At 40.4% G+C, this 24,075-nt stretch overlaps 1 protein-coding gene across 1 annotated transcript; it reads left to right on the top strand.

Annotated features, from left to right (window-relative positions):
* Positions 1-1,339: 1,339 nt before the first annotated feature.
* c2cd3 (C2 domain containing 3 centriole elongation regulator) lies at positions 1,340-20,985 on the top strand (the record flags this gene model as incomplete). Its single annotated transcript, XM_083887045.1, has 33 exons — positions 1,340-1,480; positions 2,580-2,849; positions 3,126-3,283; positions 3,678-3,835; positions 3,936-4,063; positions 4,141-4,273; positions 4,966-5,124; positions 5,217-5,349; positions 5,457-5,545; positions 5,862-6,065; positions 6,165-6,253; positions 6,986-7,104; positions 7,267-7,398; positions 7,522-7,965; positions 8,603-8,754; positions 9,090-9,333; positions 10,006-10,189; positions 10,276-10,459; positions 10,997-11,169; positions 11,244-11,379; positions 12,215-12,483; positions 13,770-13,850; positions 13,929-14,540; positions 14,996-15,328; positions 15,398-15,536; positions 15,634-15,698; positions 16,632-16,837; positions 16,938-17,056; positions 17,803-17,955; positions 18,055-18,233; positions 18,516-19,263; positions 20,072-20,180; positions 20,866-20,985. The coding sequence occupies exons 1-33, from the start codon at positions 1,429-1,431 to the stop codon at positions 20,983-20,985; spliced, it is 6,474 nt and encodes a 2,157-aa protein (XP_083743171.1). The 5' UTR covers positions 1,340-1,428.
* Between the last annotated feature and the right edge of the window lie 3,090 nt (positions 20,986-24,075).

The following is a 24,075-nucleotide window of genomic DNA, read 5'->3' as shown; positions in this document are numbered from 1 at the left end:
ACTGGGCCAAGAACACTGAGGCTGTGTACAAGAAGGGCCAGAGTCGTCTCTATTTCCTGAGGAGGCTCCGGTCATTCAACGTATGTAACACCATGCTGAGGATGTTCTACCAGTCGATGGTAGCCAGTGCCATCTTCTTTGCTGTTGTGTGCTGGGGCAGCAGGCTGAGGGCAGCAGACGCCAACAAGATCAGCAGGATCATCAGGAAGGCTGGCTCCGTCCTGGGGGTCCAGCTGGATTCTTTGGTGGTGGTGTCTGAGAGGAGGATGCTGTGTAAACTGCACAGTATCCTGGACAACAACTCTCACCCTCTCCACCAGCTGCTGACCTCGAGCAGAAGCACCTTCAGCAACAGACTCATTCTCCCCCGGTGTAACACAGAACGCCAGAGGAAGTCTTTTCTTCCTGTGGCCATCAGGCTGTTTAATTTAGCTACTTCTGGCCGCATTAGGAACAGTGGAGACACTGTGTCCTGATCAAAATGTCACTTTACCATATCACTTCATCACTTTACTTTGTTTGCACTATGCTGATATCATTAGTCACCTTATCACTGTTTATCACTTTCAACATGTGCTCACCATATTTAGTTGTACTTATTTTATTTCCGTGCGTACTGCTGTATATTATATATACCTACGTTGACTGTGATTCTTTTTTGGATTCTTTTTTGTGGCATTGTTGCATTTAAGTTACTGTTGTAAGTTACTGTTTTTCCTTCTGTTTGGCACTTTGTTGCATTGTCTTATTTGTTTATTTTACTTTTATTTTTATTTTATTTTTTTGTTTTATTTTTATTTTTATTTTATTTTATTTTTATTATTATTTTTATTTTATTTTATTTTATTTAATGTTTCTTTTAACTCTTGTACATCTACACTTTTACCTCCCAATTGTTGCACAATAATTTCCCTCGGGATAAATAAAGCATCTTGAATCTTGAATCTTGAATCTTAAAATGCAAGCAAGAATGTCCCAACCAAAGGAACATTTTTGAAATATGATTACTTGAAATTGTGACCAAAAACGGTGAGAAATAATTGACGATAATTAATAAAACCATAGTTGTAAATGCTGATACAGCATTCCCAACCAGTGAAATACAAAAACACCGTTCAAATACGGGAAAAATGAAACCTTTGACCATGTTACTACAATAAACTCCGTTTCCCAGCATGCCTCTGTGAAGGAAGCGGCAGTGTAGGCGGGACAAAAGTTGTCGTTTGCAGCCTCGTCGCCTCGTCGGTCTTTGTTGCTGGGAGACGGTTTTGCGCGCTGCCGTTTGAATGTGTGTGTGTGTGTGTGTGCGCGCGCGCGTACTTTCTCTGTTAAAACGGATTACTACTGAGCCAAAGTACGATTAAAGGAGGAGAAATCATGCTAACTAACGCCGCAGACAGCGTTACGAGCACCGGCGTTTACTGAGGAATGAAGAGCAGAAAACTGAAGGCGCCCAAAGCCGGAAACAGCAAAAGAAAAGGTAAACAATAGCAAAACTTCAGCTTCAGCTAGCTGCTAATGCTAGTGCTAGTGCTGTAAAGTGGCTGCTAGTGTCGTTACATCTTAGCCTGTTAGCTCAGTTGTGTATGTGTTATTGTTATGGCGTTTCACGTCTTACTTTTACTTTATAACTCTTTTACTGTCAACGCTGTAAATGTGCGTCGATTTTCAAAGGAAAGTGACGTTTGACAGCAGGTTATTGTAGCAAAGGAAGCTATCAGCGACGTATGACTTCATCACTTCCTCACAAATGGAAGAATTGGTTAAAAACAGTGTTTTGTCGACTTCTTGATTGATTTAAAAGTAAATGAAGGCAATTACACGTTATTATATCATAGTATTTGACGCAATATCGATATAGTTTTTAGTTAATTCCACTGAAACTTAACGATTATTATCATCATTTTCATTTAGCTGTCAATTATTAGAGAACAACTTTTTGTTATTCAAAAAAACCCCTCTCCAACAGGTTAATCGATTATCAAAATAGAGCAATTTAGTCGTTTATAGTTGATTCATCATTGCAGACCTAAACTAACTAAACCTTTTATCAGATCTTCCCATCAGTTTAAAAATAAAATTGGACTTTATTTTGAAACCATGGTGGAGAGCCTTAATTCCCCCCCCTTTAATAAAAAAATATCATACACATACTTTTGTTTTGTGTAATCTTCTTTCTGTGTGTTTTTTTTGTCATTACTTGTTCTCTGAACAATGTAATTGTTCATGAATGTTGAATATAGAGGAAAAAAGATAATACAATTTCCAATAATTCCACTTTGTAGTCCACAGAACTTTTAAAAAGTGTAAAGCACACAAATAAAGTCACTTAAATCTATTTTGATGTATGCTATTCATTTGACTTTGTTTTTTGTTGAAACAGAAAATGTAGCTAATGAGATACTGTTTTTGAATTCTACAATTTTGTATTATTTGATTTAACTATACTCTGTATGTAACTACACTTTTAATGATATATTTTCCTAATTATGAATGCCTGTGGCTGTTCATGAAATTCATGAAATTATGCAGAGACTGGTCAGAAGCTTTTCCTTGAACCCGTCATATTTCTACTGCAGTCTCCAGTGATGTGTCGCCCTCCACCAGCCTCCCGCCTCTGGTCGAGGGTCCACTCAGATGCTTCCTGCAGGTGACGGTGAGTCGTTTGTTGTGGACGATTCACAAGCCTCCGCCTTCAACATTCGTGCGGCTTCGCTGGTGGGGGGAGTCGTCCAAAGAGACTCACTTCTTTCCCAGAGATGGATCGCAACTCTCGCAGAAAAGCATCAAGACGACGGCTCGCTTTGCCGTGCGCTGTGGGCCAAAGCAGTTCACCTCATATCTTACAGGTAACTTTTTCCATCTTCATCATCATATATTTCTTTCACTTCCTGTTTGAGCACACTGTTTAGGGGCCTTGTCATGTACAAAAACTCACCAAGCTTGGTGTTCACATGAGGATCTGTGAAAATTGGATTTGATGAAGTTGTTTGTACAGTTAAGAAGGAAGGAAAAGACAATTCAACATGTGTGTGATGACAGGAGATGAACGTGTCTAAGATACTGTATGTCCTGCTGCGGTTAAACTGCAAACATCTCACTTAAACGTGTTTTTCCGTGACCAGATATGGGCTCACTGGTTCTGGAAGTTCTGACAAAATCGGATCATTTTCCAATCGCTCGGGCGCAGGTCTCTGGTATCTCCCGTCTCTCTCTCTCACTGCCCATCAGTGGATTTTACACCCTTGTGTCGCCCACTTCTGAAAAGCTGGGGGAACTACAGGTTAGTGGAAACGTGCTTCAACCAGCAAACTTCATGTAATGGTGTCATCCAAATGTTTGAATTTTGTGAATAAATTTTACTCGATATTAGATTAAAGGTTGAACAGTTAAATGGTTGGGCCGTTTGATAAATAGATATATTTTTTATATAATTGATATTGGTTGATTATTCAGGAATCAGTATTAAAGGGAGACCGGTTTGCTATGCCATATTTAACCTTTTGAAGTGCTTTAATCACAAGTAAACCGATGAGTTGGTTGTTGGCTGATTATTATTTTGTTGTTAGAAACTTGATAAGTTGTGGGGGGTTTTTTCATCCAAAAGCTAATACTTATGAGCAATTTTTTTTGAGCAATAAGCGCTGATCTTTTAGCGTCTCCTTTTGTTTCCTCAGGTTTCTCTAAAGTTGGAGCCTTTGACTGAAGCGTACGACAGCAGCGGCTCATGTCCTCACACTGACGTCGGCGTCGAAGATCCACAAGTCGCCTCGTCCACTCATCCACGCAGATCACTGTCAGCCGGCAGCGGGAGCAGCAACGGAAACACACCAAGGTTTGAAGCAGTCGTTTGTTTTCAAACTCATAATGCCCATACAAGTTTAAATCTGAGCATGATGAACTCACCACATCTGTGTTTTTTTTTATGCTTTCAGAGGGAAAGATCACTTATATTTCCAAGAGAATCAGATGCCGATAACAAACGGATCTCAAAATGGTCAAACAGCTGCAAAGACTTTAAATCAGGAGCTTTGTGGACCAGCGACCAAAGATATCCTCTCAGGTCAGTCCCAGCATGGAAAATAAGATCTCATGAAGTAATGTAATGACAAATCATCACTGAACTTCTGTTACTCTCAGTTATTTCAGAGCGTGGGAACAAACTTCGAGACGCCATGGTGCTTTCAGCTCTCAAGTGTGACGTGGATTCTGTTGCAGCTCTTAAAGACACACCTCTGCCTCTTCCAAAGGACAACATCCTGCCACCTTTCAAGTCAGTGCTTTTAAAAGTTCATATAAAACAACAAACAGACAAAATAAGGCTGACAAATGGTTATATTTTGGGGTTAATTGTAAGAATAAGCATGCAGTAATTGTTTTATTAATGCCAACAGGTCATGGCACAAGTCAAGTCAAAACAGGAAATAGCATACACAAAAATATCGATCTAAGGATTTTATGTATGATATCGTCTCTTCCAAATAAAAACTGATATGAACCGAGTCATAATTATAAAGCAACCACATGATATTCACATTTAAGTTGCTAAATTTATGTAGAGAAGATGATTTCTAGGTTATCAAACTAGTTGCTGATGAATTTTGACACCTCAAACCTCATATAATTGTTAATACTTGACCTCATATTGATCGCCCTCTTGTGGCTCGATGCAGTATTAGTCATAAACCCTGTCTCCTGATGGAAACTATTGACTTTTCAATAGTTCAATGTTAGGGAAGAAGTGGAGTCTCTCTATATATAATCTTCTGGAACAATATGTAGCCATATTAGTTTTGTGCCTTAAACACCATCTTCATTATAAAGCAACGTTAACCAGTGAATCTTGATTGGGAATCAAATTAATGTGGAGATGAACTTAAAGTAATTGAATTAGCCTTAAAGCAAAATGTAAAATTACATTTTATGACCATTTGTAAAATGCTGTTTTCATGTCTGTGTCTACAGGTCTGTGCCTTCTACTTCTGGGATGTTTCTTGAAAACATTCTTCACGCGGATTCTTCTCTTAAACGCTCTAACGATGTCGCCGACTCGTCTCGACACCACGAGTTCGACTGTGCTGCTGCCGACTTAGACAACAGAGCTGTAGAGATTCTTCTCGGCAGGTGAAGATACCCGTTTGTCCATTATACTGTCTCCAGACATGTCAGGAAAGTAAAAAAGAACTCCTTGTTTATTTTTTCTATATTTTTTTAAGCTTAAGCACGTCACATGTTCACTGGGATGGAGGTGACATCTCGTCTGGCCACAGCAGCGTCGGTGGTGACAGTGAGCTCAATGATCCTCAGTATGATCAGAGCTTACTGGAAAATTTATTCTACAAAAACCCAGTAAGTCGAAGAGTTTCTCATCATAACGGCCAAGAAGTCTCCGTCTCATCACGTTTTGCTTTATTTTCCTGACAGATTTTTTTAAATTCACTGTTGTCTGTCTTCAGATGATGGAAACCAGAGCAGATGACACTCAAGCAGAGGATCAGGGAAAAGTGTCCTCGAGTAAAAAACAGCCTAAACAGATTAGCGGAGGGTAAGAGCCTTTACCTGCTTCTTAAGATACGCTGCTGAAACTGTTCGAGGCTCCTTCCAGAAGTTTAACAAAGGCATGTTTTTTGTTTTATCCTTTTTCATCTTTAAAGATTGACTAAAAATGTACTTTGTGAAGGTGTGTATGCCGTAGAGGTCATGTATCAGCCTTCTCATGTCAGCAGTTGGAACATTTTACTTTTTCTAATTTAATGGAAGAAGTGGAGTGACTAATATATAATCTCTGGAATAATAAGTACCCATATTAGTTGTTGTGCTTTTATAAAACATTGGTTAACCTTCTTTTTCACTCTGTCCAGTCCTACGCCAGAGTCTCGGTGCTCGGCAGAAGCTGCTGGTATTCCTCCTGGCCTGAATGCTGAGCACTCGACTCTGCTGTCTTTGATTCGCGTGGCCAAAGTGAGCGTTGACTCTCTGACTGTATCTACAAGCAACACAAGCACCACGCCCACAAGATCCAGAGCGAAAGGGAAACCTCCCCGACCGCTAACTAACACAAAATGGTAAGAAAAACCTGCAATGTAAGAACTAATTCATAAATAAAATGGTATTATGTCTCGTAAAACCCAGTGACATCACCTCTCTCTCTCTTTTATTTTCAGCACTTATTTTGTCGAGTACGCCTTACCGACGGCAACCACTCCCAGTCCAGAGGTGACCAAAGCTGTTTCCAGTAAAGTCGTAGGAGGAGGTATGACCTGTGTTTCCCAAACTCTCTATAAGATGGTAAATTATCGTGACCCAAATCTCAATATAAATCATAATGACTCATTTATTACCCTATCTGTAAAACTTGATGTTATTTTGAATGAAAGCAGAAGTAAATATATTTATTTAAAAAAAAAAAAGCTCTGGAAAATTAATAATTTTAAGTTACATAGTTACATAAATATTCACTAAAAGGTTGGGAAAATACTTCTAATTTTATTTTGGGACCCCAAAAACTACACAGTGTACGGGAATCATTGAACTGTACTATGTTTTAATGAACTGGGAGAAAAACGCTGTCGTTGTTAGTGTGATTGTATGAAAAAAAACTAGAAAATTCTGCTGCAAAATTTGGATCGCACCTGGTTCTTGGTGTCAATGTCGTCAGGTACAGAACCTGGGCTTGTAATTGAGTAGAGTATCAGTGGAGTAACATTTGGGTGGATTGAACCTTTAAAACTTGGAGAGAGACTGACTCTTGCAGTATTGCAAGTGTGTAAAAACCATAATAGGTAACAAAACTTTGTCTTGTGATCCGTTTAAAGTTTCAACCTTGTCTCTACGCTAAAGTATGACGACACTGTCGGGCTCCAAAATGGGCTTTTTTTCCAACCCTTTTCCATTCATGGAAATTCTTCACCTATACGTTGTGTGGGGTTTTTCTCAAAGTTGCGGGACAAGTTTCACTCTAAAAAAATGTATTTGTTTTTTATAGTGGTGAAGTTCCTCCATTGCTCCGTGTTTCCTGTCCACTTCAGCACAGCAACAGTGAAACACTGGTGGCAAACGGATCTGACTTTTAAGATTTTCTCACAAAAGAGCGACCAAAGGAAAGTAAGTAGATTAAAGAATGTTTACTGTAGACGTTGCAGCTGAATAATCCCTCACCTTACTTTTCCTTTGCAAATGTTTTAGGAAAAATATGTAGTCTACAGTAACAGCATCAGATTTTGAACTACTGTAACTCACCGCCATGTGAATCCTCTCTTGTTGCAGCCTGTTCTCATCGGTGAAGCCGTTCACCCGCTGCATTGTCTGCTGCAGCACAAGCAGCTGAGTCAGTCTGTTGTGTTACCCGTACGCAGCCTGGCGAGACACGGTGAAACACAGGAGATTGGACCTCTTTTGGTAATATACAATATAGGTTTATTGTGGCCTTTTACAGCAGTTCAATTCATACCAGTAATCCTAACTGAATGCTCGTCATTGACACCAGTAACTGACCTTGAGGGAATGTTATTTTTTTCTTAGGTGTCTCTAGAACTTGCTGCTGACAAAGTTTCCTCCTCTGGAAAAAGCAAAAGCAAGTCGTCTTACAGAGAAAAGTCATCGTCATCAACTGCACCCAGTCCTCAGAGAGAGAGAGTCCTACTTGGTCAATCCGACAGAGAGGAGTCACCTCGTCACTCTGTAGAAGAGCCCAGGCTAAATGTTTGGACTCCACAGAGACCCGTGGAAGAACCCCCTCCTCATCCAGGTCCCGTCACATCGTCATATGAACCCTGGCAGCAGGCGGATGAGGATCCTGAGGTCCTGCTGCACACTTTGCTCATGGTACCAGACGGGAAGAACTTCAGCCGTGGACCCATGCAGGCTCCAAACGTCTACTTGAACTGTAAACTCTTTTGGTGCGACGAGATGGCGAGATCTGTGGTCAGCTGGGGTCAGACAAACCCATCTTTTAACTTTGCTCAGGTAAGTCGAGGAGATCCAATCTTCCAAACGAGCCATGAAATTTAAATTAAAGCTGCGCTGCATAACTTCCTTTGACAAGTAGTGTTGTAATGTCTCAATATCTCAGTATGTCACTCAGGTATCAGAGAATTGGGGTTAATTCCTTAACCTAAAGTTGTCTTTCAACCTTTATTTCACCTCACTCATGTTTCAGAGAACCGGGGTTCATTTCTTAACCTAAAGCTATATTTCAACATTTGTTTCTGAGAACTGGGGTTAACTCCTGAACCTATGGTTTTCTTTCAACTTTCAGAGACCTGTGGTTAATACCTTAACCTAAAGTGTGTCAGATTCGTTTCAAATCAATCACGCGTCAGAGAACTGGGGTTAATTCCTAAAGTTCGCTGCTGTCTTACTTACTAACGAGCTTAGCTGTTATGCTTCCGATTTCACTCTGTGTCTCCACAGACACGAAAACAGAGCACTGTTACACTGAGGAGCACAGAGAGAGTTGTGGGAACTCATCTGACAATGATTTTAACGTAACCGACTTTTGTTTATGTTTAAAATGTACACACTGCAGCTTTAAGTCACAGTGAGGACATTGAAAACAAGGTCGTATTAAACCATTTATATTTGTGTCGATCCCCTCTGTCAGGTGACTCCTGTGGCTTTAACTCAGAAGCTGTTGGAGCGGATGAAGAACAACATGATGGTCATTGAAGTGTGGCAGAAAACGGGAAGCTCAGGCCAGGATCAACTCCTGGGTCTCGTCAAATTACCTCTCCATCAGTTCTACATGTCCTTTAGGTAAATTTAAAACGACTAACCTATTATCCTACCTTTATTTCACATGTTCAAACATTATGCTAATACACATTTTCAGGTATGAATATAAACCACAATAAACAGGTTTTTTCCAATTTACATGCAAACGCATACATATTTACTTATTAAAGTTGTTTATCTGACTAAAAAATATTTTCTTAATTCAAATACTTTGTGAAAATCATTTTTTTTTTTACTTTAAATGTATTCCAGTGAATGTAATATTAATATTAATATTAATATTTAATTATACTTCCCTGTCCTGACTATGCCACCGTTTGGATGAACTCACCCCTCTAATGTCTTCTCCCCTGCAGAGATCCAAAGATTGCTCACCTCCTCCTCCAGGCGCAGTATCCCGTTTTAGGGGTGGACTGCTACATGCCGGTCGTGGACGTTTTCTCAGGAGGCTGTAAAGGAAACCTCAGGGTCTTGTTGGCGATGGGAGGAGCCGAGCAGATAGTTGCCTTTCAGCGGTCGAGAGATGAGGAGTATGACCACTCGTCTCACTGGGTGAAACCAGTTCATCTGCTTGATCAACAGCCGCGTTTACAAACAAGGGTTAGTGTTATTTACCACCCTGTTAAGAATGTTGTTGTTTTTTGACAATTCTACAACTGTAAAATCAAAACAAATCCAGGCGGCTTGATTATCATGATGGTCATAAGTCTACAATATTCTGAGTCTAAGTTGTTATCCTTGCAGTAGTATATAAAGAGTTTTGTATCTATAAGGCATTGGCTATTGAACTGAAGCTTAAAAATGATATCAAGAATCAAAACACACACATAATATGTGGGAGAAATTGTTTCAAAACCTTTATTTGTCCCTTTCAGTTACACATTTTAAACACTAGATGACGCACTACATTTATGCATTCATCTTCTAGCACTTTATACTCCACATGAGGGTCACAGGGGGCACTTATGCCAATCCTAGCATTCCTAACTTGGAAGCACTCAGAAGTGAAGTTTACTTTTATCGTTAACAGCACTTTTGTCATGTTTTCTCACAGTAAATCAGTCGTACAGATAGAACATTTTAATGTATAACAGTAGACGTGTTGCTATGCTGTTTGTGCACACAAAATACCATGAGGAGCACTGTTATTAACTGGTACAATGGCTAGCCAGAGATACGTTTGTGTTTTTGACTCCTCAACAGGAACACGGTGAACTCCTGGGTGACGCCGACTTCTGTCGCTCTCACCTCTCTCTTCTGTTTCTCTGTCAGGTCGTAGCTGCACATCATGAGCCAGTGAGGGAGCATGTGTTTGTGATCAGAGTGGAGAAAGTCACTGGGCTGACGCCTCTGCAATCCACAGTGTGGGGCGAAGCCGACTGCTACGTCCAGTACACTTTCCCCTGTCAGGGCGGTGACACGAACGCAACGTTGGACCAAAACCTCATCGAGAGCAGTACGGCCATTTCATCTCATAGCCCTAAAATCACCTAAGTTTCTCTTCCTTCTACATCACTCCAACATCTGTCTCACATTCCACAGGTGTCGACCTGAAGCCGTTTCGTACCACCACCACCCTGTGTGTGCCAGACCCGGTGTTCGGCCACACTGAGACTCATGTGCTCCTGGCTCCTGAAGGTGTGCCGGTCCAGACGTTGTTGCTCAGTTCTCTCTCAAGTCAAGGCCTCAGCAGTGGTGGAGGCGTCCAGTTTGAAGTGTGGTGCAGGTTGGTGGTTGTTGCTTTTGATCCGCATAAAACAGGATTTAACTTGACACAGTACAGTACTACAGTATTTCTAAGATTTGTTGCCGGATCACACAATGGTGTCCCGGTGGTGGATCATCTTTCAACCGCAAGGTTGTGAGTTCGATCCACAAGTCTAGGCAAGACACTTTAAGCATGGGAATGGGTTTGATAGATAGATTAGGGCCAGGTGAAGAAAACAAAATGGAGCGATTTGCATTTGTAGTTTGGGAGGAAAATCATTTTTCTCTTTACCTTCCTCTGACGATGCGCCCCTACTACAGGCTACTATAGTTAAGATAAGATTCCTGGAAGTTTGGATTTCCTGAAATCTTCCTGAAAATGTATATTTTTATATGTTTATATGCTTGTGTTTGTTTGCACTTTAACCTAAGAGGAAATTTTGTTAAAATCCCACAAGGAAAAATAAAAACAAAGAAAATGTAGAACATCTTTTGTCTTATTACATACTTTATGAATTTACTTGAGTGATTAACATACTGTATACTATTTCTACAGATATTATTATCCAAATGTCAGAGATCAGCTTGTGGCCAAAGGGCTGCTTCCACTGTCCAAGCTGTGTGCCATGGTCACCATGCAGAGACAACATCCTGAAGAAACCCACATGTTCTCCTTAGCCCTGACTCCCAGGACAGACGCTCTGACAGGACATCAGGCCCCGTCCTCAGGTACACACACCTACAGAGTATCTGTGTCATTATAACACATGCACACATGTTTAACAATGTTTTGTTTTTCCCAGGTCTGCTTGATGTTTGCGTTCGGTACAAACACCGGCCTGTGAGGCCTGACGCTTATGCTGGTCGAGGAGCCGCCTCTCGTGTTGTGACTCTTGTGGTTGAGGTGCAAAGAGCGTCAGGTTTGCAGGCAGCAGCGAGGTACGTCTTCATCACCACCACATGGACTACAGAATGTCCATAATGTAGTCAGACTTGTTACAAGAACTATTGAAAGGGAGCACTTTTTTTCACCTATTTTAGCTTCACTACACTGATTGATCGGGCTTTAATCACTTTGTCACTTTAAATTAAACATTTTATATTATCATATATAATATATTATATTATATTATAAATAGCTTTTAAATCAAACTTAATTATGTTACACCCGACACAGAACCGATACTAAACTAACATTATTATTGATATAATTTGGCAGAAACACAAGTCTGTTAATCTTAATGTGATTGAATTCGGCTCTCTTTTTATTTACTATATTTCCCATGGATTTATGAGCCACCTTTCAGGTTAGGTTATTAGCGGGTATCAGTATTTTGATTTGTTTGGCCAGACAGATTATTCAATTATGAACAAATGTATTGAATGGAAAACCCCTTGAGATGAATCATTGCGTTTTCAAAGGGGTCCACGACCCAAATAAACCCAAATTGTACAGTTGAAAACGAATAAGCAACAATTAAAACATACAGAGAAAGCTGTCCTAATCCATGTTAATCCACCACCAATCAGTTCAGCAAATAATGTACTCACAACTAGCACACATGCTGTTCTAGCACAAATGAGACATGTAGTATTCATTAACAAGAGCAGTTTATACTGTATGAAGAAGGTTGGCCATAGACCTAAGTGAGAGGGGCACACAAAAGAACAGCTTTTCAGAATTATGAGAATAATCCTTCGTTGCAGCTCGAATGTAAAAACAAAACAAACGTAAACTGACCCAAACTGAGAATATCTGCGTTTTGTGTTGCAGGTTATTATCAGAACAGAATGAAAGGTTCGACTACTTTGCCAGTGTGGGTGTGAACACGTACGTCACAGTCCAGCTCTCCTTCGCCCCGGACAGTGAGAGGAGGTGCACACGTGTCGTTGCCCGGACTTTCTGCCCCGATTTCGACCACCACGCCGAGGTTTCCTGTGACCTGCTGGTTCAGAGGAGCAGTGGAGAGACCTGCAGCCTGGCTGAACTGCTGGAGGAGGCGTCTGCTGTCTTCACCGTGTGGAACACAGACAATCGCAAAGGTTCGAGACAACTTTTACAGCAATTTTACAGATTAATGAACAGTGTGCAGTTACACATTAGTTGTTAAGAGAAAATCACACGATTAATCTAGTGATTATTTTCTCAATTAATCTATTGGTTGTGTGGTCCAAAAATGTTAGAAAATGCTTCCCAAACCTTGAAAACAGGAAAGTTTCACATTTAGGATGCAGGATAATCAAAAAATGTTTGTTTAAATAATTTAAACAACATTCAAACCAAAATTGTTGATCAAAATACTTAATTTAGTCATCAATGAATCATTGTAGTGCTACATCTTTTGCTTCGTCTTACATTACATGTACCACAAGATTGATACTTGTCAGAATAATTAAAGCGGACCTAGACCGGAAGTTCCAATTAACGCTGTTTTTTAGTGTGTATCTGCGTCATTACCTTGTTTAAGAAGCCCTGAAGGTTCTAAACAAACAGTTTAGCCACTGCTGAGAACGCTGTGTTTTATTGTAATCTTGGGCTCAGCGAGATCTCTGAAAAAACCCGGTCCGGTTACATAAACAGCGGTTCTCCGGAGCAGCAGATCGTCCTGCTCCGGGCTCTACCCGGGCACATCCGGTTGCGTACATTGAACCGCAGAAGAAGAATAACGTCCGTTGTGGAGGTGTTTCACGAGCGACAGTGTCTTCTGACTCTGGGTCAAAGGTCGTCAAAGGGACTGCGGCGGGGAGTCGTGAAGAAGCTTTTTTTAAACACTGTTAAAACAATGTTTTGATAATGTGAAGCAGTGCATCCACCGTTCCAGAGGGGGGAGCTATGCTTCTGAGAGCTGGTGTACTGAATATACTGGCCAATCACAAGACTCTGTCTTCTGGGTGAGAGAGTTGAGTCTCAAGTCTCGCGGCTGGGAAACGGCGTCAGAAAAGAGAATTTCTATCGGCTCATTTACAGCAATTAGGAGTTTTTTGACCATAAAAACAAGTTAATGTATGTAAGTAGACCTCCATAACTAACATATATGTGCAACAGGACCACTCTAGGTCCACTTTAAAATAATTGTGAGAGGCTGACCTTATTTATAAATACTTTACTCAATATCCATAATCCATACTTCATTTACATTAATAAATGTAGGTCTGCATTTTTATTTTGTAAAAGAGCTAGCTCAATAATTGTAAATAGAAATGTCCTTTTGTTTTTTTTGTTGTTTTTTCATATTGTCAAATGGTTCCACAATTTATCTTGGCCTCTTTTTATTATTATTATTATTATTTAGGGTGCTAATAAATTCATATTGTGCAATATTTTGCAGGATTCAACCTTTCCAAGTCTAAGGACGTGATGTTGGGCACAGTGAAAGTACCATTAGCTGATCTCATTCATAAAAGAACAGGTATGTTGTTTTTCTTAGACACAGCTAGACCACAAGTGGATTTTCCTATGAATATAATTATTGTACTTTTTTCTAAAGGTATTTCTGGCTGGTTTGGAGTGTATCTACCTCAGGAAACAAGTTCTTCTCAGCATCAACAAGTCTTGGTCGGGGGTCTAGAGCTCTCTGTCAGCTTTGCCCACCACTCAGACAGAGAAAGAGTGATTAAAGCTGCTCAGGGTTTGGGCTGGGTATCTACGGAGAGTGATGATGAAACGCAGTACGATGAAGAGGCCTTGGACGAAAACGGAAAAACGCTCTCTCTGTCGTTCTCGATGCCCAGAGCATGGATGCCGGTTCACTGTTTGCTCCTGCCGGGCCACACTGAACTCCAGCGCTCCACCTACTGCTACTTCAGGTACAAGTTTTACGAACAGGAGGCCTTCTGCTCTCAGATGAAACACCCGTCTGTCTCAGAGGCTGACGACAGCCAGGCCACGGTGAGCTTTGAAGGAAGTAGAGCCGTGGAGCTGAGGGTGACTCGGCCTTTAACATGGTATCTACGAGAGGAGCGGCTGGAGGTGCAGCTGTGGGCGGCTTTCAAGAAGGACAAAACCACAAGACCCACAGACACGGACCGACTGGTCGGCTCAGCGTTTGTCGATCTGTCCTCGCTTGCAAAGATCTCCAAGCAAAAGCTGACAATTAGTGGTAAGAACTGAATAACTGAAGTTTAACAGGTTATTACTAGGTTAAAGGTCACCTTCACATAACACAAAGGGAGCGTTGTTTATATGCAGAAGCAGAACAGGGGCAGACAACTAGCTTAATGCTGTTGACACCGTCTGTTTCGTCCACACGAGGGTCTTGACTCCACCCACGAGAATCTGACCTGCCATTTTGAAGCCTCTAGACATCACAATTTTACATGTTCACAATTGTTTACTCTCTCTTTTAATTGGTGTAGAAAATAAGAAATAAGGAAAAAACACAATATTTGCAACCCCAGTGTGAATTCATTTTACAAGGAATGGATGTTCGTTTTTTTATTTAAAACGTACTCAGTACAGTTTTAAATGAATTTAGTAGTTTAAATTCATTTAAAACTATTTTAGAATGATTATAAAGTGAACCTTTAAAAGACAGCTGTGTTTTTGATTACACAGGTGTGTACCCACTGTTCAGACGCTCTGCAGCAGACCTGCAGGGGGCAGCGCTCAGGGTTCACATCACACTGACCACAGGTTCTGTCTCCCGGGAGGCATCTGCTTGGGCTGACACCCCGATGGACTATGACAGCCAGGGGGCGCTCTCACCAGATGAAGTGGACACTGCAGATCGACCCCCTTCACCCGGAACGCTCAATAAACTCAGACACGAGAGTAAATCTTTCAGAACGACGTCAGACATTACGTCTGTGCCGCACACAGAAATTACCGTGGAGGATTCTTTCCCTGTGACTGTCGCGGTGGACCGCGCGATGCACCTGAATCTGAAAAGTGAGTCATATTTCATCTAATATCCTATTTCATCCTCGCATGAAGTTAAAACCCCTGTGTTTCTTGCAGGCTGCCCTCTAGCAGAGCGCAGTGAAACCACACCGTGCAGCTGTGTTTCATACATCACCGCTGACTCTGCTGAACCGGTGTTTACGACAGTCATATCAGACACTGACTGCCCTGAGTGGGACCATCAACATGAGTGCAGGTCAGGATATATAGAACAAAATATTCTGAGGCATGTTAAGATTAAAAAATAAATACAAAATATCGTATTATTCTATTTTTATGTTCTTATTTTCCAGGCTTCCAAATCAGCTGCTGGTTGACCCACAACAGTCTCTTGTGTTCAAAGTCTGGCACAAAGGAGGTAAAGTTGCATTTTTCTACTTGTTGATTTGAGTTAGACTGACCTGTTCAGACCGTCTGATGTACATGTGTTCACACCTGGCTTTAAAGTGTGTCCTGGACGTGTTACCTGTGACCACATGAGATCAAATATGACTTCCAAATACACACTGTTCATGAGGACATAAATCATGTTTTTAATGAGTGTGATTGTACAGGTGTGTCTGCTGTTAGTGTGTTTGTGTGTGTGTAATAGACACAGTCAATTTAAATGCATTTTATGTGGTGGTATGATCAACCCTTTTATGACAGAGGTTTAAATGTGTTTGTTTTTAACAATTAAATAAACGTAGAATACAGCATATGCTGTTTTTTAAAATGTACGTATTTATTCATTGTCCAATTGTTCCAAATGACGCAATTTTGTTCTCAGAAACTTGATGAAGTCCCTTTTCAGTTTTTTTGATGACCTGTTTTTGTTATTGTTTTATTCCCCAAATCGATTTATTCTAATCTATCAAATTCGTTTTTATCTATTTCGTTTATTTCATAGTTTATACATTTAAAAAAATACTGTACATAATTGCACTGCAGTGCAGACAAAATGTAGATTGAAGACACAGATCATTGGTGTTATTCAATACAGTAAATGTTGACTGAAGATATGGAGATGGAGATGGAGTAAAAGAAGGACATTGGCTAAATATTTGGGCCAGAAAATCTTTCTTCATCTGCTCTGTTTTCTAACAATTGGCATTGAATTGAATTGAATTGAATTGAATGACTTTATTGACTATATAAAACCGCTATCAATCGACCTCTAATGGTAACTTTTCATACTGACGGTGCAGAACATGATCAGAACGCTCAGGATAGATTTTTAAACCAGGTCAGAACACGGTCACAATTGTCAGATTTTTAATCATTTACCCTGTGGTTGTTTGCACTTCCACAGAAGTGGAGAGGGTGCTGGGATTTGCCTCCGTCGACTTGACTCCTCTGCTCTGCGGCTTCCACTCGGTGTACGGTTGGTACAACATCACAGACTTCAGCGGTCAGTGTCACGGTCAGCTCAAAGTGTCTGTCACTCCGCTGAAGGGCGTCCAGGACCTGAGAGACCAGAGAAGACCTGTGAATGAAGAGGCTTCCAATAACTCATCTGTGAGAGAAATTAATCATATTTACAGCATTAAAAAGCTCCAAACGGCATTATTTGAGATCAACGGTGATAAATATTAAATGATAAATGTTTGATTCACAGGTTTTAGCATTCAACTATCACACCACAGCCACCTACAGTAGCTTCCCCTCTCACATCAGCCGCTACACTGAGCAGAAGATCTCATCTCCTGAACAAACGGACAGACTGTTTCCTAAAAGGTTTGTAAAGACACATTCACGTTCTAATCCAAAGTGCTGTGGTGAATGGGTGCGGTAAATTGGAAATTGGAGGGGCGAATGAAATTGAAAAATAACATGTTTCTTAAAGGAAATAGTGTTGTGTTATACACTACCGTTCAAAAGTTTGGGGTCACCTATACAATTTCTTTGTGTTTTCCAGTAACAGTCACACTTTTATTCATCAAGAGTTGCAAAATGAATAGAAAATATCGTCAAGACATTGACAAGATTAGAAATAATGATTTTTATTCAAAATAATAATTTTGTCCTTTCGTCTAAGAACCAACAAAACTGTTTTCAGCTGTGCTAACATCATTGCACAAGGGTTTTCAAGGGTTTTCTAATCATCCAATAGTCTTCTAACGCGATTAGCAAACACAATGTACCATTAGAACACTGGAAATGTGCCTCTATACACCATAATATTCCATTAAGAACCAGACGTTTGCAGCTAGAATAGTCGTTTACCACATTAACGATGTATAGAGTGTATTTCTGATACATTTAACGTTATATTCATTAAAAAGAATTAGGACATTTCTAAGTGATCCCACACTTTTGAATGGTAGTGTAATTAGGTCAGGACAGACAGATGGCCTAAATCGTACAGGAAGGTGTCAATTTTGGATTGAACGATCATTTTTATGATTTTGGGAGTTGCTTCAGGAGGACAATGAAGGTAGTCGATTCAATATTTATATACGTTTTCTTTACAACTGCCCCAGGTCCAGTGACGGAGACAGTCACGTCGAGCACATGGACAAAGTGCGTTTTTACCATCAGAGTCTACAGGAACATGCAGCAGCAGCTCAGCGTGTCTGTAACAGCAGTGAAGTGGACATGAATCCGTCCAGCTCTTTCCTGCTCTCAGCTCTCAGGTATCAGTCGTCACACACACACACAAACCAATATCAGTACACTGCGGGTTTTTGACATGAGCCTTAAATTTGTGTGTGTCTGTGTGTGTTTTTGTACAGGAAAAATCAAAGCGAGCTCGACAACATGCAGAAGTATTTCAGCCGCAAGCTTTTCACGCCCACGTTCACGTCCGAACACGACCGCCGAGACGAGCGCGAGGAGCAGAGGGAGACGGACACGAGTCGGCTTCTCCTGAAGACGGACCAGTTGGTTGGAAAATGTGACAACCTCATTAGTGGTGAGCTGCTCTTCCATTCAACACAGACATCATTTGCGTTTTCGGTCAAAAGTAAAGTAAACCGGTATGATATTTAACAGATAAAGAAAAGTGGAGGTTAGAATTTCTACTCAAAACAAATGCTTTTGAAAAGCTGAAAATAATCTTACTTTCTTTTGCCATTAAAAAAAAATGACTTCAATTTCGATTTTCATGTGAGCTGATTTGTTTTTGTTGATCTGTAAAGTATTTGTTACACGTACACAATGGTGTATAATAATCTTAAATGTGTTCTTTATGAAGGTCTACAAGGAATTCACTTGGACACAATCACGTCCCACCTCCAGAGCAGCTCAGTAACCCCCCCTTGTGGCGACACAAACCTCCTAACCATTCCTGAGAACATCTCTAGTCTAAGCACAAATTCACAAACAAATTCAAATTCCTCTCTAGAAGATGCGTCTCCACCCCCGTTGCTTCTTCCCGTGATGTCTGAAGACCACAGAGGCTCCGAGGCAGAGGAAGAAACCGATAAACAACGCTACAAATATACGGTGTCCGACGACGAGGATGGAGAAAGATCAGACGAGGAAAAAGATGAAGTCACTCTCATCGGAGATGAGGGAGCTGAGGAGGATGAAGATGACGATTACGAAGTGGTTGTGGTGAAGCCGAGGCATCTGAACGAGCTGACGTCTTTGACAGACAAAACCAGTCCCTGGACCAGCTTCCAGTCAGACCCTGACCTGGTTTCTCTGGAGAGTGTGGAGGCACAAGAAGAGCCGGACCTGAGCCGAGATGAGGACGAGACGAAGCCGGAGACGAATCTGGAGACCCTGGAACGTGGAAGTGTCAGACAAGAGGACAGTGACAGTTTCAGTGAATCAGTGGAGGACGTGTCAGAGCCAGAGAGAGACGATGCGAGGACACTAAGAGCTTTAGACGAGAGAAGTCCCCATAAGGAGTCAGATTCTGGTCCATTAACCACTCTACAGCACAACACAGACGACCGTGATTCTTCCCTGGATGGTGAAGATTCAGAACCACAAACGTATCCTTCATCACCTTTTTCCTGATTTGTTTCATTAATCTTACAAATTAATCTTTTGTTGGTCTTTGTGAACAGAAACAATGTGACATTTGCAGCTGTTTGAAACACACATACACAACATCGCCATAATCAAATAGAGGTAAAAAGTTAGCTCTGAGAGAGAAGCACGACTTATTTCTTTAAAGGAGACTATTGAAGCTATCCTTTTCCTCCACAATAACAATAAGTTCAACAATCAATTGTTGGTCGTGGTGAATTTTGTTATACTCCTAATTTCTGGTGATAACTCATAAGCTGTGTGTTTGTGTTCATGCGGCTCGTAGCTGACAAAAATGCACAACAAAAGTTTGTTTTTGGTCTGGTTTGGACAGAAAAATCTAATACGACATGATCCACACTCTTTTCGTCTTCTGTATGATTTTTGTAATGTAAATTGCGACGAGCTAATTTGTGTGAAATTTATAGCCATGTCTGTTATCATTTTCTAAATGGTAAATTCATATTTTCCAAAAGATGTTGAAACTTTATTTTATGCATATTATACATCTTAAAATTTTGGGAAGCTTCTGAAAATGTGTATGTGGATGCAGAAAATAACCTCCTGCGACCCATCTGCTTGTCCAGACCCAGTGTTTGGGAATCAACTCACTAAAGCACCTTTGATGCAGGCAGTACAACAGCCAGTAAAGCAGTTTTAAGTTTTAAAGAATCCATATTTCTCATTTATCACCAATGTGTTTGTCTTTATTCGGAGCAGTCATACAGTTGTGTTTCCGATGATATATTTCCCTTAACTTTCTACCTTCAGCTTGGTTCCTGTGGACGTCCCTAACTTCTTCCTCCCCTCTCACCAGCTGGAGGCATCAATGAGAACCATTCACTTGGCTCCAACCTTTTCCCACTTGTCCGGCGACACAGTGAGTATTTATCACCATGTGACAAGACAAAAAAGGCTCGTCTATCTGTACCAGATAGGGGGCATGCGACCTCGTTGTCTTGTTATGACGTCACAAGTCGAGCTAGTGGAAACACAGTCACATGTTATTTAAGCCGCTACAATTATAGTAACAACAATAACAATATGCCAATTATTATGAGCTCCAGGTTCATGTGAATCTTGTTTGCTCGGATGTTACCTGAGATTACCTTTTATAAACACACCAGCGTTTAAGCAGACTGTGTTGTTAAAGGTGGAGTAACTGGAGAATGTCCTGTTTTTCCTGTTCTATTGACAACAACTGAGCACAGCAAAGCTCCGTGTGTGTGTGTGTGTGTGTGTGTGTGTGTGTGTGTGTACATGTTTTCCTTACGTCTTTAGGACATGTTCTGACCAGTAGTCCTAATGAGACAGAATCAAATTTCTGAGGAACAGTTAAGGACTAAAGGACTTGATTTTTTGTCTGTTATTTAGATTAGATTAGAAATTGCATATTACTTTGTTTTTCTTTCTTTCTTTCTTTTTATATTGTAATTATAATTGTATTGTAACTGGAGTAAAAATGTAAGATTTCTTACATTGTTGAAATTGATATGTGTTGTAATTTATTACGTATAACCAAAGCAAATTAATTTCATCATCTTCTGCTCCTTTTTTTGTTCCAGATCCCTTCAGGTCAACGCAGACGTCGACCACAGCGTCCCAACATGTCTCCGTCGTCCATGAAGAAAGCGACGGATAGAATCGCAAAAATATTTGCAACTCACTTTGATGAGAGTCATTAGTGTTTGGTGGTTTTTTTTTTGTGCCTTTTTAACTGTAAAAATATTGCCTAAATTTAATATATAATTTTGTATTTTTTATAAATAAATATTTTGCAATTGCAAATGAAGTTGTGATATTTTGGAATTCACGACATTAATTTCTTTTATTCCCTTGTTAACAGATTTGACTCTTTGCCAAGTGAGAGCAGTCAACCAAGTCGAGACTTTTCACCAATAAGAACATCTAAACAAATATTTCCTGACATAAACGTCCAGTGTGTAAGAATTGGTGACATCTAGTGGCGAGACTCAAGATTGCAACAAATGGACGACTCTTCTTCCGACTCCTCCCTTTCCCAAAGTGTGAACTACGGTGGCTTACATATACCAGAAAGGTATATGTAGTCTATGTAAACACAATTTCACAACTATCTTACTCTTCCTGCAATTTCCCTCTTCTTCTTGGTTGGCTTATGCTTCAGGTGTATGTGGGCGGAGCCATTCTTTGTTTGCGTAGTTAACTTTGTGCGCAGATCGTGAAACGCAAACTCTGGCTGGTTTGTCCGTTCGGGCGGATGTAGAAAGAATGTTAGTACAAGATGTATGCCTCTGTTTAAACAAGGCCCTTGCCCTAAAGTAAACTGTATATTTACTTTTAAATTTTACGGAAACCAAACAGTTCAGTAACAACCAGCACAACAATAAAAGCCCTAACAGACAATACTGTATCGGACTAAAATGCCACAAAGGCAAATTTATTAGCGTACCCATTGAAATCAATCAATCAATCAATAAAAAAACGCATAAATAGGAAGATATTCAAAAAGCATAAATAAATAAAATATTAATTTGGCTGGGTATCAAACATGAGAATGGGAAGTTTCTTCCAAAACCCAACTCATACTTTATCATCATTTTCTGGTTAAAACCGATCTCAAAATATGAACGTTGACATTGGTACAGCCCATGTCCATGTCACTGTTTTGTCATTGTTTTGTTTGTTCTCCAGAAACCAGTGTTTTCTTTCTTTATCAGGAGAGTTCACTCACTATTGCATCGTTACACCCAATGCTTTTCCTTTTCTCTCAGTTTTAAATTGGCTTGTTTAACCCCCCCCCCCCCCCCCGGTCTTTATGTTGGTTCATTCTTTTCACGGCTGAAACCTGAGTGAACATTCAGAGCTATTTAATATTTAAACCATCAACAAGTAACAAGAAACACCCTGACTGTCACCCTTTCAATATTTCTGCTCATTTGCACAAAGGGCGGGTTCACACGAAAGAAAGACATTAATCTCACTGTTCCAATAGTATCCTGAGGGGAACTGCATACGCTGCCTGTTGCAACAGTAATATGACATTTCTAAAATATATAAAGGAAGGAGGGAAGTGTGCTTAATTCAAGAATGTGCTGTATTTTTCTCGAGTCGAGAAAAATCAGTTCCCCCCCCTCCATACTTGGCACACCACTAAAAAGACTCTAATGACCACTAATGACCTAGTGGAGTCCCCCAAGGCTCCATCCTCGGCCCACTCTTATTTTCAATTTACATGCTTCATCTTGGCTGTAAATACAACATCCATCTCCATTGTTTTGCGGATTATACTCGGCTATATCTCCCATAAAACCCGATGCATGTCCCTCTGAAATAAAAGCCAGGATGACATGGAATGTCCTACATCTTAATGAGTTCTACTCTAGCAACCATATGAATACTCTCCACTGGTGTTGTCCAACATCACGAACACAAGCCAGAAATCTTTTCATTCCAACCATACATTGACAGTCAAGTGTCTGATGTTGTACAATCCTGATTCTGTGAACTCCCCGATTGCGAAAACAAAATGTTTCGTCAGAGCTGCTGACCTTGAAAAAGTATTTCATGCTTTTATTTCTACACACTTGGATGATCGCAGTGCACTTTATTCAGGACTAGACCAGAAGACAGTCTCCTGTCTCTGCCTTGTACAAAATGCTGCTGCTAGGATTTTTACAAATACAAGCATGTTCATTAAGAACTTTTAAAGTCATTTGGTCCGAGTTATTATTATATCCATCCAGCTAGCTAGCTGTCAGATGGGTATGTTTCTACTACTTATCTATGTACATATCTACATATTTCTATAGATAGATAAACAGATACATAATATATGTATATATATATATTTGCAAATGTAGATAGATATGTACATACATAAATAGGTATGTACATAGATTGATATGTAGGTATATGAATGTATGATAGATACGTTAACAAAATGTTAATGTATGAAAAAAGACATTGGATTAATAAAAGTATACATTTCCTTATTTTATAACTTAAAATAAATGTATTGCTGCTTTCTAAAGTATAGTTTCCAATTATACTATCCATTATTATGAACACAGCTAGACAACACCTAAAATAGCCTTTGTAAGGCTGCTGTGAAAACCTTCCACACGCTGTGGCTAAAAGGTAGAATAATAAAAGTGTACACAGTGACTCTATTACACCTGTGCAAACGTCGCTGGAAACTATAACGTCCGCAAAGCTCCCTGAAGGCATCACAGTGTTTAGTGCTTTAAGAACTGTGACACCAAACACTTCACGGTGTTAGAACAGCTTTCCTGGATTGCGTCTCTGCAGTGGCGTGACTCATGAGCCATTACATGTTCCTCTTAAACATTCCACGCAGCAGCAACAGTGGTGTGTCTGGTTTTAAGGGGTGGAGCAGCAGCAGTTCAGTCCTGCTGTGGCTCTCACCGCAGGTATGAACTCCAAGGTGTCACTACTTCTTCTTCCTATTTTGTCGTTTAATGTTTAGAACGAGTCGTAAAGCCTGGAGCTGTAGATGGCTGATGGCTCGAGAGCAGCACCAGCTTCTCACAGGACAAACTTCCACCACCTGGAGCTGGACTTTGGCTGCAGCAGCAAACCCACCTGGTTCTGACGGGACCCGTGACTGGGTTATGCAAATATTTACGCTGAAGGAAACGATGTCCTGACTGAAGATGTTGTTGGACTTCAGCTGATCCGTCTCCTCCTGATTGATGGACTGCAGTTTTTCGGAGGATAAAGGCTTTGTTGATCTTCTTGAGCCTTTGTTGTTCTTCTTGAGCTGAACATCGATC

Source organism: Microchirus variegatus (assembly GCF_963457635.1).
Source record: "Microchirus variegatus genome assembly, chromosome: 3".
In the NCBI taxonomy this organism is placed as follows: domain Eukaryota; kingdom Metazoa; phylum Chordata; class Actinopteri; order Pleuronectiformes; family Soleidae; genus Microchirus; species Microchirus variegatus.
This window is presented reverse-complemented; position numbering and strand designations above follow the sequence as displayed.